This window comes from Curcuma longa, chromosome 11, assembly GCF_044706935.1.
Source record: "Curcuma longa cultivar G26 ecotype Majalengka, Jawa Barat chromosome 11, ITB_CL_G26_1.1, whole genome shotgun sequence".
Lineage (NCBI taxonomy): Eukaryota > Viridiplantae > Streptophyta > Magnoliopsida > Zingiberales > Zingiberaceae > Curcuma > Curcuma longa.
Genome location: NC_133871.1, coordinates 4,802,868 through 4,814,920, shown reverse-complemented (window position 1 = coordinate 4,814,920; position 12,053 = coordinate 4,802,868). Strand labels below are relative to the sequence as shown.

At 35.3% G+C, this 12,053-nt stretch overlaps 2 protein-coding genes across 2 annotated transcripts; both read right to left on the bottom strand.

The window, feature by feature from the left end:
- Positions 1 to 719: 719 nt before the first annotated feature.
- LOC141840553 (GPN-loop GTPase 3) lies at positions 720 to 4,550 on the bottom strand. The gene is made up of 9 exons (XM_074728580.1): positions 4,516 to 4,550; positions 4,316 to 4,424; positions 4,139 to 4,220; positions 3,511 to 3,596; positions 2,750 to 2,853; positions 2,540 to 2,670; positions 2,361 to 2,454; positions 1,687 to 1,742; positions 720 to 1,036 (listed from the first exon to the last, which is right to left on the bottom strand). Exons 2-9 carry the CDS (start codon positions 4,317 to 4,319, stop codon positions 940 to 942), a joined length of 654 nt encoding a protein of 217 aa, XP_074584681.1. The 5' UTR covers positions 4,320 to 4,424; positions 4,516 to 4,550; the 3' UTR covers positions 720 to 939.
- A 638-nt stretch (positions 4,551 to 5,188) lies between these two features.
- LOC141841623 (uncharacterized) lies at positions 5,189 to 10,970 on the bottom strand. Its single transcript, XM_074729803.1, has 5 exons — positions 10,851 to 10,970; positions 10,584 to 10,637; positions 10,058 to 10,161; positions 7,492 to 7,530; positions 5,189 to 5,690 (listed from the first exon to the last, which is right to left on the bottom strand). The coding sequence occupies exons 1-5, from the start codon at positions 10,924 to 10,926 to the stop codon at positions 5,550 to 5,552; spliced, it is 414 nt and encodes a 137-aa protein (XP_074585904.1). The 5' UTR covers positions 10,927 to 10,970; the 3' UTR covers positions 5,189 to 5,549.
- Between the last annotated feature and the right edge of the window lie 1,083 nt (positions 10,971 to 12,053).

Here is a 12,053-nt window from a genome sequence, read left to right as displayed (position 1 = left end):
TGATGATTTTTTTTTGACAAATTTCTTACTATTCCGAATAAATACAATTCAGATGTCTAAACATGCATACCCAATTAATTTTGAAAATGAACGATCGCTTAGATTTTATCGGTCCATGTCCAATTTTGATGAGCTCTTTCTTCATTTGTCTTGTTCGAGAGCGAGTTTATCGGTCCATGTCCAATTTTGATGAGCTCGTTCTTCATTTGTCTTGGTCAAGAGCGAGTTGATTGAGTTCTTTGCGACGGCATTTTCTTTGCAAGAACTTGTTCACATAACTTAGATACTTTAGATGCGGATTGAGGTGGAGTAAATCTCCTTTGTCGTCGTGGGATGAAGATGACAGATTGGCGAAGAGGACGATGAGGTCAAGAATCCTCAATCACTTGTGTCCCGTGAGAGCACGACTTAAGATCCATTGTATGCAATGAGGATGAGTTCGATAGTGAAGGCTTTAAAAGGAAGAAATTGAATATCCCAGGAATATCTTTCTCTCCTCTAAGTCAACAAAGTTGAAGTAAATATAAACGACAAATTTCTTTCTCCTCCTCTCTTCCTCATTTTCCAGGCTCAAGTAATTGTACACTTGAAACATGTGGATAATAAATAAACTCGTTGGAACCTCTGATCCAGTAACAACACAGTTCTGTAGCCTTTAAATTTTAATATTATGAACAAGTCACTACCCTTACTATAAAATGTTTTCATCGTAGCTAATATGGAAAAAAGACAAAAAGAATTAGTAAAAGAGATCTATCTTAGTTCATATGGTTGAATGATCAAACCTAGCTTAGCAAAACAAATACACGCAAGCAATTTTTGAAAGGTAAAAATCGAACTAAGCCAGCCAACAGATAATCAGGATTCAATTGGTCCCATTCTTTAAGCCTCTTCCTAGACTCCGCGCTCTTTTAAATTTCTTAGGCGTAGAAATGGAATTTATTCATCTTCCTCAGGATCAAAATCTCTAACCTTCACATCTGCGTCTTCACCGTACTGGATGCAGTTGTCGATATATGACAACAAGTACTGAATGCTGCATTCAGAGAGTAAAACAAGTTAGACACGTCTTTGAGGTTGCTTCTTCTTAAAGCCGAATAATGCAGGAGACTTAATAGATCGTCAACCCCAACACCTACAATGTGATTTCCAAGCTAAACTAGATAAATTAGATCAATTTGAAGTAATATATGACAAGTGATAGGAAAAAAAAATCTATCAGTCAATTAAAGTATTAAGCACATCCACTCTAACCATCCTTCTGAGTCACAGAAACTAGCCATGCATCTAGTGTCATGATCAAGACGATGCAAAATTGGACACAATTATCCGATGTTCTAGAAGTAAAAAAATGATGTATCTAGTTGGGAATTGAGAAATGTATGGTATTAAACAAAGTCATGAGAACCCACTTCCTAAGAAAATTACAATACACAAGCAAAAAACGAAAAAATCGTTTGGAAACTCGTTGCATGTAACATGATGCTGACAGTCAAAAGATATATCTATATAAGAGCCATAAAAGCTGATATATGGTAGCATAGAGTTGTTTCATTAGTCAATTAAGACGATACCACAATAATGTATCCTCAGGGTCTGACTGCCAATCCCCATTTCAAAAATTGCACTGTCTGCCTGCCAGCTTATTAAGTAATTTACACATAAGCAAAAAAACAAGAACTTTACCTGCTCTCCTTCCTCAAGTCAAGGGGTATGAAGTTAACCATGCTGAAATCATCAATCTGCACAAAATTAAAACACATATTTAAATGAATAAATAAATAACAATACAAACTTCACAGATTCAGCTTGTACCAGGAACCTTAATAATTTTCTTTCTCAAAGCTACAAGCAGATATTATTAACTGTATTCACTAACATTTCTACAATCACCAGTATTCCAACTGTAATATACCAAGATACTGTAAGTTTAACATTTCTACTATCCTATGAAGTATAAACAAAAATCCTCTACCGTTTTCACTATCTAAAACATGAGCAAAAAACATTGAATCAATGTAGAAAGCTAGTCAATATGATATTTAAAATGATCACTCTAAAACATACAATCACATTCTTCCGACTCCTACACTATTATAAGATGATCTATCAGATTAATATGCTTTCCAGTTATATGAACATTCCAAACTAAGTTACTTAATCAAAGATATTTAATTTCCATTCCCTAATTTTAAAAAACTTAAATTGTGCAGATCAAGAACAATTTGATTTACATTCTCCAACAAATTAAGCATCAATATTACAACAGATCGCCTCCCAGTATAAATATAACATGGAAAGAGATGGTTGGATGCAAAAAAAAGAAAATAACTGATGATTAAAATTTTCTTTACTCATACCAGTTCTGCAAAAGCCTTGTTTAGCTTTGCAAATTGAGGAGCCATATGCTGATTCAATTCAGACAGTAGAACTGATGCTTCAGGATTTAAATAACTATAATCCAAAATGGTGAGATGAGGACACAACTAGAAAAGAAATAATAATAAAATAAAGAAAGCACTAAGTAAAAATAACCCACTCTTCAACATCCTTTTTGTTTGACACCAAGTCCATCTTTGAAAGAATGTTGACATGAGGTAGTTCAAGTTGAACCATTGCAGAAAGAGACGCAAGACAACCACTTATATACTTTGTCACATCAGTCATGAACTGGAATATAAAAAATTGTTCTGTGTGAATTTTCAATAGAAGAAATTTTCTTGAAGAAGAGAGTAAAATAAGAACAAACCTGTGAATCAAGCAAGTATACAGCACAAACATTGAAATTCTTACGCTTTAGATGTTCCACAAAGTTCTTTAAAACATTGGCATGGGAAAAGAGTTCAATCTGACCTGTGGATCATAAAGCAATAATATCATGTCACAACCAAAAGTATTATGTACACCCTATGTAAATGGCCAATAATCATGAAAGTCATGGACATTTCGAATGGGTTCAATATGGATTGCAAATAAATAGCCAGAATTATCAATGTCGAATGATCCAAAAATGATATACAAGCTGGCAGAAGTTAAACTCAAATCAAATATACGGGGAAAATACTTAGGGTTGCTGCTTTATGAAACCATTGTACAGAAAGTCTAAAACAATGTGGTGCACATCTCCAGATCCAACAGGGTAAATGAAGGGCTACCGACTATACAGAATTTCAAAAACTGCAAGAAAATAGTACACAGCTTGGACTACAGTAATTTCTTATGTTAGTCTGAAATAAGCTGGGACAAAAAATTCATACACTCCCAACTTATGAAAGGAATTTATCAACATCATCATGGAGCTCTATTGAATGTAAGGTAGTAATATTAAATACATTAACTAAACTTAATGAAATTGCCATTAAGTTTCTAATTTTCACAGGCAGTATATCTTCTCGACATATTTAATGGAAATTATGCCTAATTACCCAATGAGATAAAAAAAAGAGACTTGGGTCATCACCTTTATAACAAAATAAACCTATCAATTTTGTTATCATCCACAATTATTACCTGGACAGTCAAAAACAAGATAGTCATCATCCAAATAGTTCTCAAGCTCAACTTCCAACCAATCATCTAAGCTATCTTCAAGGTGTCTGAAGTTATTATTAAGGAAATGAAAATAAAAATTACAATACAGTAATTGATTTTTTTAATGAAAAAAATGATTAACTAATCCAAAAGGACTATATCTTCTTAACCAAGAAGACCAGAAATAATAACAGGATACAGGATGCTCTATGCTTACTCTTCAAAAAAAGTTCTCTTTTCTTCAAAAAAAAAAAAGATTTTGTAGAGACCATTTTTCATGGGATCACAATAAATGTCTCTATCACAACGAATGTTAACAAGGTTTTGACTGACTTATCCAGCATATGCTTCCGCATTATTTCTAAGAAGGGAATTGAGATTAAGTCACCCATCATAAATTTTACCACACTCGTGATAAAGGTGTGAGATCATGCTTCAGAACTAATAGTCTATCATACATACATCATTTATAATTAGAAATCATGGAAAAAAAGGAATGAAGATCTATATAATGCGAACATTAGAAATTTAAACTAGGCTACCAAAAATTTGTGTAATTCCAAAAAACATAGAGGTTTAGAAGGAAATGGAACGAAGTGAAGGATACTCCATGCAGTACATAAGCCCTCCATTAGGGCCCAAGTGAAGTTCCTCCATGACATCATCCAAAGATATAAGCTCTCTAATATCTGCAGGGGCATGACAACAGATGAACGAGTCAATCAATAATCTGTCAGATGCACAATTTAACCAAGAAATATAGATGAAAAAAAGGAGAACGTGCCCATAGCGACAGGATAGTCGAACTGTTCAGCTGCTGGATCCAAGTTCACTATATGAACGGTCCTTCTCGCAGTCTCGCAATGTTGGTATAAACTAGAACAGTACGTCGACTGGAGTGCAAGGAGAAAAGAAAAAGTAGAAATTATCAGCCAGAAGCAAAGAAAAAGGAATTAATGGTTAGGGAAAGAAACAGTGCATCACCTTGCCGCTTCCAGCGGGCTGCGCGATGACGAGCTGCGCGATAACCCATCACTCGCGCAAGATTCCACGAACGTCAAAACCCTAAAACCCTAAGTTTTTGTTGTTGTTGCAGAGGAACGGAAGAAGCGAGATGAGAAAAGTCAAAAAGAGGGGAGGATACGAGAGGTAGCCTCTTGTCTTCTCTTGATTCCGCCTGCGTTCGCTTTGGTTCTTGCTTTGGCTCTTTCGATTCGAGACTTGAAAGGTGGTCGCGTCTCCGGAAGAGATCTCGACGGCGTGATCCACCAAACCTAGGGAGAGGTATAAATGCATCTCCAGCTATCGGACCATATTTTCTACTAATATATATATTTTTATAATTTTTAATAAATAAAATTTAAGTTTTGAAATTTTCTCCTTTTTTTCCCGTCGACAAAACAGTGGATAAACATATTTCACAATTTTTTTTCCTGTAATTTTTTTTGTTTCTTGGACTGCAAGGCAGCCCACACCGCACCACGCTGGCACAACGTCCGTTGACATGGCCAACCACTAAAGTGTCGACCACTGGTCGACCACCACTGCCAACCACGTGCAGTGGACGTTTATTCATAATAGAAACCTCGATACTATAGTAAATTTGCGTTTGCATAGCAAGAGATGCTATCGAGCAACAACAACAGTGCACTCACAAGTCACAGCTAAAGTAGTTCGAACAGTGGCAACAAAATCTGTTTCCTTTCTATTGATCACGATGTTTCACTTGTAACTGGAATCGAATAGTCACTAACACTTCGCCACCCAGCGCATGTGCAACAGCGGAGAAAATACAAGGAGGGTTTCCAAGAATGACCAGAATCAGACCAATCAGTTGTCTCTGTGTTCTGCGATCGGTTAACAGTGAAGTGAAAGTGCATCTTCTACCTGTAAGCTTGTGTGAGAAGATTGAGTTGCACGGTGCATTTCGCCATAAAAATAAAAGTTGGAGTATATGTTAAGGGAGGATGCCTAAACTATATGACTTCTTCTGAAAGAATCTGCGGTCAGTGTTTTGTTCACGCCGACGAACAAGGCAACTCGTCGGAGGCTGCAGTAGGGTCACAATGTTGTGGGATAGGTTTAGGTTTAACTTCAGTTAGCGGCTTTGGTGGCCTGTTCGGTTGAATTTGGTTGACCATCTCTTGTAGAACATTAAACTGTCAAACAATATCAAATCAGCTACAAAGGAATGATAAATATACAAAGCAAAATTGAATAACATAAAATAATGTCAATCATCCAATTTGACGATGACACATGTAGAAACTAGCTGAACTCTGAACTCCAAGTGATTAAGAGTAAAAAAAATTCTCCTTCAAGAAAGGTTATCATTAAATATCCACAAAAAAGAGAAAATTAATACCTTTTAAGTTTTGCTTACTGGGATTGAAAGTCGGGAGGGGAGAGAGAAAGGTATAAAATTTGATATGAAGCTTCATCATTATGTACATCTTTTGAGTGAAATCATTGAGAACATGTATCAAAATTTGGCATAATCTTATTTATGAACAAAAAGAATTGTGTTTGAGTCTGTGTCATCCAATGGGCCAATTCTAAATGCAGCAGCATAAGAAAATTTCATAAGGAAAGCTAATAACTAGAGTCCAAATTGTTTTGTTGCAATATGATCACAATTTACCTTCCTCCAGGGTTCAGAAGAGGATTTCATTATTTCATGAATTATTGTGAGGAGGTTTGCATATTTATTTTTCTGAAAATTACACAATAGCGAAAGGGAAGTGTAAAGCCAGAGATGGATGAAAAACAGCTAGAATTCATGGTTGTAGTAGTCTGATTGAATGATTGATTGTAATTAGAAATATCAATGTGATTCCAATGGGGAAGTTGGATCACAGAATAACGTACAACATTAAATAAATAAACTCTCTCTCCATATATAAATGTAGGTTTGTTTATTTAATACCACATCACCACCGTCCATGTATCTGATCCATATTCAAACATCATTCTGCGACCAAGTGGCAATAACACTAACAAGCACTGAAGTTGAAAGCACTAGGTATCTCCATCCATAAATTTAGTTACCTCAATAAGGTAACCTTTTTTCAAATCGTTCTTGGAGCTATCAGATTAGTGTTCCCAAATTAAAGTCAAAGATTTTCTTAAATTTATATACAAACATAACTGCATATTATGTAATACATTTAATTGTTTCAGAAAATTTACTTGAACTAGAGGTGTAAATTGGGCCATGCATAGCAAGACCCATGTTGACAGATCGTGGAGTGAGGCCTAACACACCTAACAGGTCTGGACCGAGCGCTGAGGTTGCAGCCCGAGGGACTGCCCAGGCATCAACCCAGTGGGGCCTGATTTTTTATTAATAATATTATAAATATTGGATATTTTGAATAGTATGTAATAAACCCATCAATTTTAATTTTTATACCATAAAATAAAATATCAATTTTAATGACAAAACATTATAATCTTTGTGATTTTAATTTTTTTCTATTTTTAAAGATTTTTTCCCCTTTTATTATTTTTTATAATTTTATAATTTAAATTATTAGGCCCACATGTTGAGCCTAGGCTCATGCAGGACAAGGCATTTGCCTTCTCCAGACCAAGTCAAGCATGACACTGAAAAATGAGCCGAAATGGCTGGTGTTGTGTCCGGCCTAGGCATGGACCATCTACACCTCTAAGTTGAATACTTAACTATTCCTAAACTAAAGGAGACATGAACTATTATATTTTGATAGTCAATTCTTTGAACCTAAAGGGGTTAAGGGATCCCTTCGTGCATCAGTTTAACTTAAAGTAAAAAAAGTTTCAACTTCTTAGTACTTATTAGAACACAACTTAAGATTGTCAATTAACTACGGCTGTTACTATCAGTAGTGTTAGTAGTGACAAATAGCAACAGCCCATTTGACATTTTAAGGAAGTGTTTCTGGAAGATATTCCAGGTAATTAAGATTTTCAAAAACATACCTTGAAACCACAGCCAGAAATGCAGGCACGGAAGCATTCCTGCATGAATATGAAAACGCAGCACAGTTTCACTGAAGATGCAAGAATATGTGATACGGGAAGAAAAAAAAAGCATAAACAATGAAAGCCAATATTTGGATACAAAAGAATCTATGCAACTACATACAAGATCCACTTTCCATTTACACAATCTGGAAATATAAGATAATACAAATACACAATTAATACCAGCTTTTCAAAATGCACAGAATGAAACATTATGTAAGTTTTCTGAAATATTATATCACTATCCACATGGTATTCTGAAGCAATTTGAGCCAACATATCCACCTATTTCTTGTTTTGGAAAATAAAAATTGTAGGTCAATGAATTATCCTTAGCTATTTAATTTTAAATGGCACTACAGATTGTTCTCAGGTTCGATATCTTTAACTAGGGTCATGCTATTATTATTTTAGCTCAATACCTTAATGTTGAGTGTTATAATACCTTTTTCAGTGTGGTTTCAATATGATAACTAACTCCTTTTGCTCATTCATCATTACAATTATGCAATGCACAGGAAACGGAAAGTTGGAAACAAATGGTTCAAATATAAGCTTGTAAATACCTGGGAAGACACAGATGTTAAACTATTGTAAGAATTTGACTATATCATTCAGATTTTACCCTTTTCTACAAAATGCTATTATACTTTCACCAAAGTCAAAATGCCTTCCAGAGTTCACTTTCTGCACAATGACTCCAAAGTTCCAGTATTGTCAGAATGCACCTCCTAGATTTAGACGCTAGTGAGGGCATACTCCACCAAACAAGGGTATAGTTATTGTCAATTTTTACCCTGACTAGGGTTTTGTAAACTATACAGGTGTAAATTATCTAGAGTTTGTAAAGTATGGGGGAGACTTTGACAATGTAACAACTCAAGGTAAATTAAACTGGAGTGAACTATTAGAGCAAAATGAAATTTTTCCCATAATTACTTTTGCAGAATTGGATAATCAAATTTTAGAATTTCTTGCTACTTGAGTGATGCCCAAGAAAAAAGGGTTCTGATTTGAGATGAGTGGTATTGCTAGCTAATAGTCTCAATTCAGTTAGTCCTACATTTCAGATTTAATAGGCAACTTACTGGCAAATGAATGTCTGCGGACACCAGTGAACAATGCTGTAGAAGCCACAAGTAAACTTACAATTCAAAAAACCACATACTAGCTGGCCTAATAATATTTTAGAAGTATATAGACATGGAGAAATATCATTCAATTTCAACATTTCTGAATGATACTCCATTTCTTCATAAATAGGAAAAATAATAATTTTTTATAGAAAAATAAAAGAGTGATAAACAAAAAGGTTATAAAGAACTTGCACTTGCAGTCATTCAAATGATTTGGTTACAAGAACCTATTATACAATTTGACATTGTGAGTTAGTGACTGGTACCTGCATTATTTGCATTCGAATTTACATTTTTTTCATTTGCCTAAAACTGATTTGCAGTAATCTGTAACCAAAGGCAACCAAAACTTGCAAATTCTACTGCAATCCTCCAACATTCAAGTTAGTCCCCAATGTTAGAATGCTGGTTATAGATTAGGTAAAGTTATTATACTAATATTTTAATTTTAGTTTACTGTTATCATGATTTTATTAGTTCAACTTCGGTCTAACTTTGACGACTAGGTCTTTGGTTGAGCTTCCCATTGCCAAAAATTTTTACCCAATACTGATCAAAATAACATGATTACATACTTTTTACCAATCATCTCTTCTTCAAAGAGCTCTAATTCACTTTCAGATGAGCAATGAGTGAAAGTTCAAGTGTAAAATTCAGACCAACTTTTAAACAATGATCTTACTATGTTTAATATCTAAAACCCTAAACCCTAAAATAAGCAAAAATATTGTTAGACAGTACACAGATCTTAAACTTTTTTGTCTTCAATGCCTTGCTGTAACAGTACAAAGAAAACAGAAACCATGAGTTTTTTTTTTATCATGAAACAAAGATCCAGTAACATAGGTCCTCTAGTATACTTTGTCCTCTATTATCTTTTATTTCCTCCATTTCTGTTTGTTCAGCATTAACACTCAGGGGTCCATGTTCTTTGTTTTTAATGTTTTGTTTTCAGTTTATCACTTGATTATAGACGAACAAGCAGAATCCTACTTTCGCTGGTCTAAACTCACCATATTTTCTCCCTTCTCAACTGATCAGTTTTTCTGGTCTAGGCAGCATGAAAACCTGGGGGGCAATTAAACGATAGCAACGAGCTTCAACTCTCAATAGAATGCTAGCAATGCACGACAATAGAACTGTTGTTAAAGTCATTATTTTAACTATTTTCCCATAAATGTAGGTCCAAGTATGACTACTTGAAACAAAATGATCTCAGACTATCATAGCTGACAAAGAACAACGCTTAAGCAGTACAGTGAAAATGTAAGTGGCATATTGAGCATACCCAAAAAAGTCTCAGCAAGTTATGTTGTCTCCACTTTCCATAAATTATCATGAATTAACTATGGACATATCTAGAGAAGGGAATCTTGGATACATACCATAGAGTAATTATCGTGTCCTGGAGATCTGTCAATATAATAGCTCCAGTCATGGTCCTTCAAAACAGGGTCCTTATAGCATATCACGTTGCACTCATCCTTACCTGAAAGTCCACAAAAATAAATCATCTTTCAGGTTACGAAATATGGAAATGATAGACTCTTGAATTAACAACTGAATAGTGCATCCTGAAATTGGGTTACTTGAAATGACTGCCCTTTGGATTTCAAATCCAAGAAGAGCAAGTTGCAACTTACAGTGCATTTCACATTCCTAGATACGAAGCATACGTTTCCCATCATGTAATTCAACACTAAACAAGATCTAATTCACAAAGCACAGAGACAGGGCAGGGCGTTGGGAAATAGCTTGACAAAAATAATTATCACTAGGACAAGTTTAAAAGTGAAAGTGCTATTACCAACTAATTCATCAATTAGATAAAGTGATTTCTCACTGACATAATCTCCAGTAACATATATCAATAAGATCAAGAAAAAGAAGTGAAGAAATGGACATGCTCACATTCTTCCCAGGTCTCTCCGTCAGAATCGCAACCCTTCTTGCAGAAGATTCTCCCTGCGTTAAGCAACAATCATTTCAGATAGCCACTGGATTCTTCCAAATGGAGAACAAGACATCAGCAAGAAGATCTTGACTATTTGCATTCAAATAGTCAATGAGAAATTACTCACACCTAATTCCAAGAAACAGTGAAATATCAAGCTTATATTTGGCAGATATCATCTAAAATCTAGAGAACATAATTGCAGAAAGATGATAGATACTAACATGGGATCTGAACAAAATTAGAGTATTTCTTGGTGCAGAAGTTGCCGCAAGGCGGAGTCCAATCCTTAGGGAACATGTTGCCACTGCTGATTTCTCCTAGGGCTAGCGAATTCTTGATCCCCACCTTTGAAATAGGAAGATGTGGAGATGAGAGAAACAAAACTGATATCTAGGGTTAATATTCGGTTAAAATCGAACCGAATAAACCGAAAACCGAATAAACCAATTTTTTTTCAAACCAACCGAACCGACTGAATTTTTCAATAAAAACCGAATAAACCGAACCGATATTTTATCGGTTAATTCGGTTTTAACCGAATTAACCGAATTTTTTAAATATCATGAAAATTTTACTAATTAATTAGGGATTTATAAATTTATTTACTTAAAATTTATAAATTATTTTTTTCTAATTTGAATAATTCGGTTTAACCGAATAAAGAATTTTAAAATTAAAACCGAACCGAATTAACCAATTTTTATAGAAAAATAATCGAAATTCTGAAATAACCGAACCAAATTTTTTAATTTGATCGGTTCGATCGGTTTAACCGAATTGTTGCTCACCCCTACTGATATCGTGTACTGAGTGAGTTTTTCTTGGTTGTGGATAATTTCATATGCAGCTCCTACCTAGGCCTATGATCCCACCAAACCATATCAAGTTGAAAACACAATACAACCCAATGGAAAATGGTCAACCATTTGATGAATCCTCCTCATTGGCAAAACTTTTGGTTGGCACCCCTAAATCATTGGAAAATACTTTAAACAAGGAGGATCCTACCTGCTTGAGGATCGTCGGAACCGAAACACAACTTAAAGTCAATTATCGCAGTCAATATCTTCCTCCTACCGCTGCTGTCAATTTCTTCCTCTTACCGCTGCTGCCCTGATTCGAATAAAACAAAAGAGTCTAGAAAACTAAAACGGTGAAGATACAAAATCACATTGATCCCATTTCCTTGTCGGCTTACCAAGATCTCGAACAGACGACGAGGATTCGCCACGCTGCTGCCGCTTTGCAAGGCTACAAATAAAGACTCAGCCCGGTCATCGCGAGAGGAGGCGTGGCCCACGGCTAGCGCGGTCGAGGGAAGCCGCCGAGACGAATAACATGGCCAGCTGGAAATCGCGAAAAGGGCCTCTTCTACAGCTCGCGCAACCCAGGGGAGGGATCTCGGCCTTCTGAGTGACGCGGAG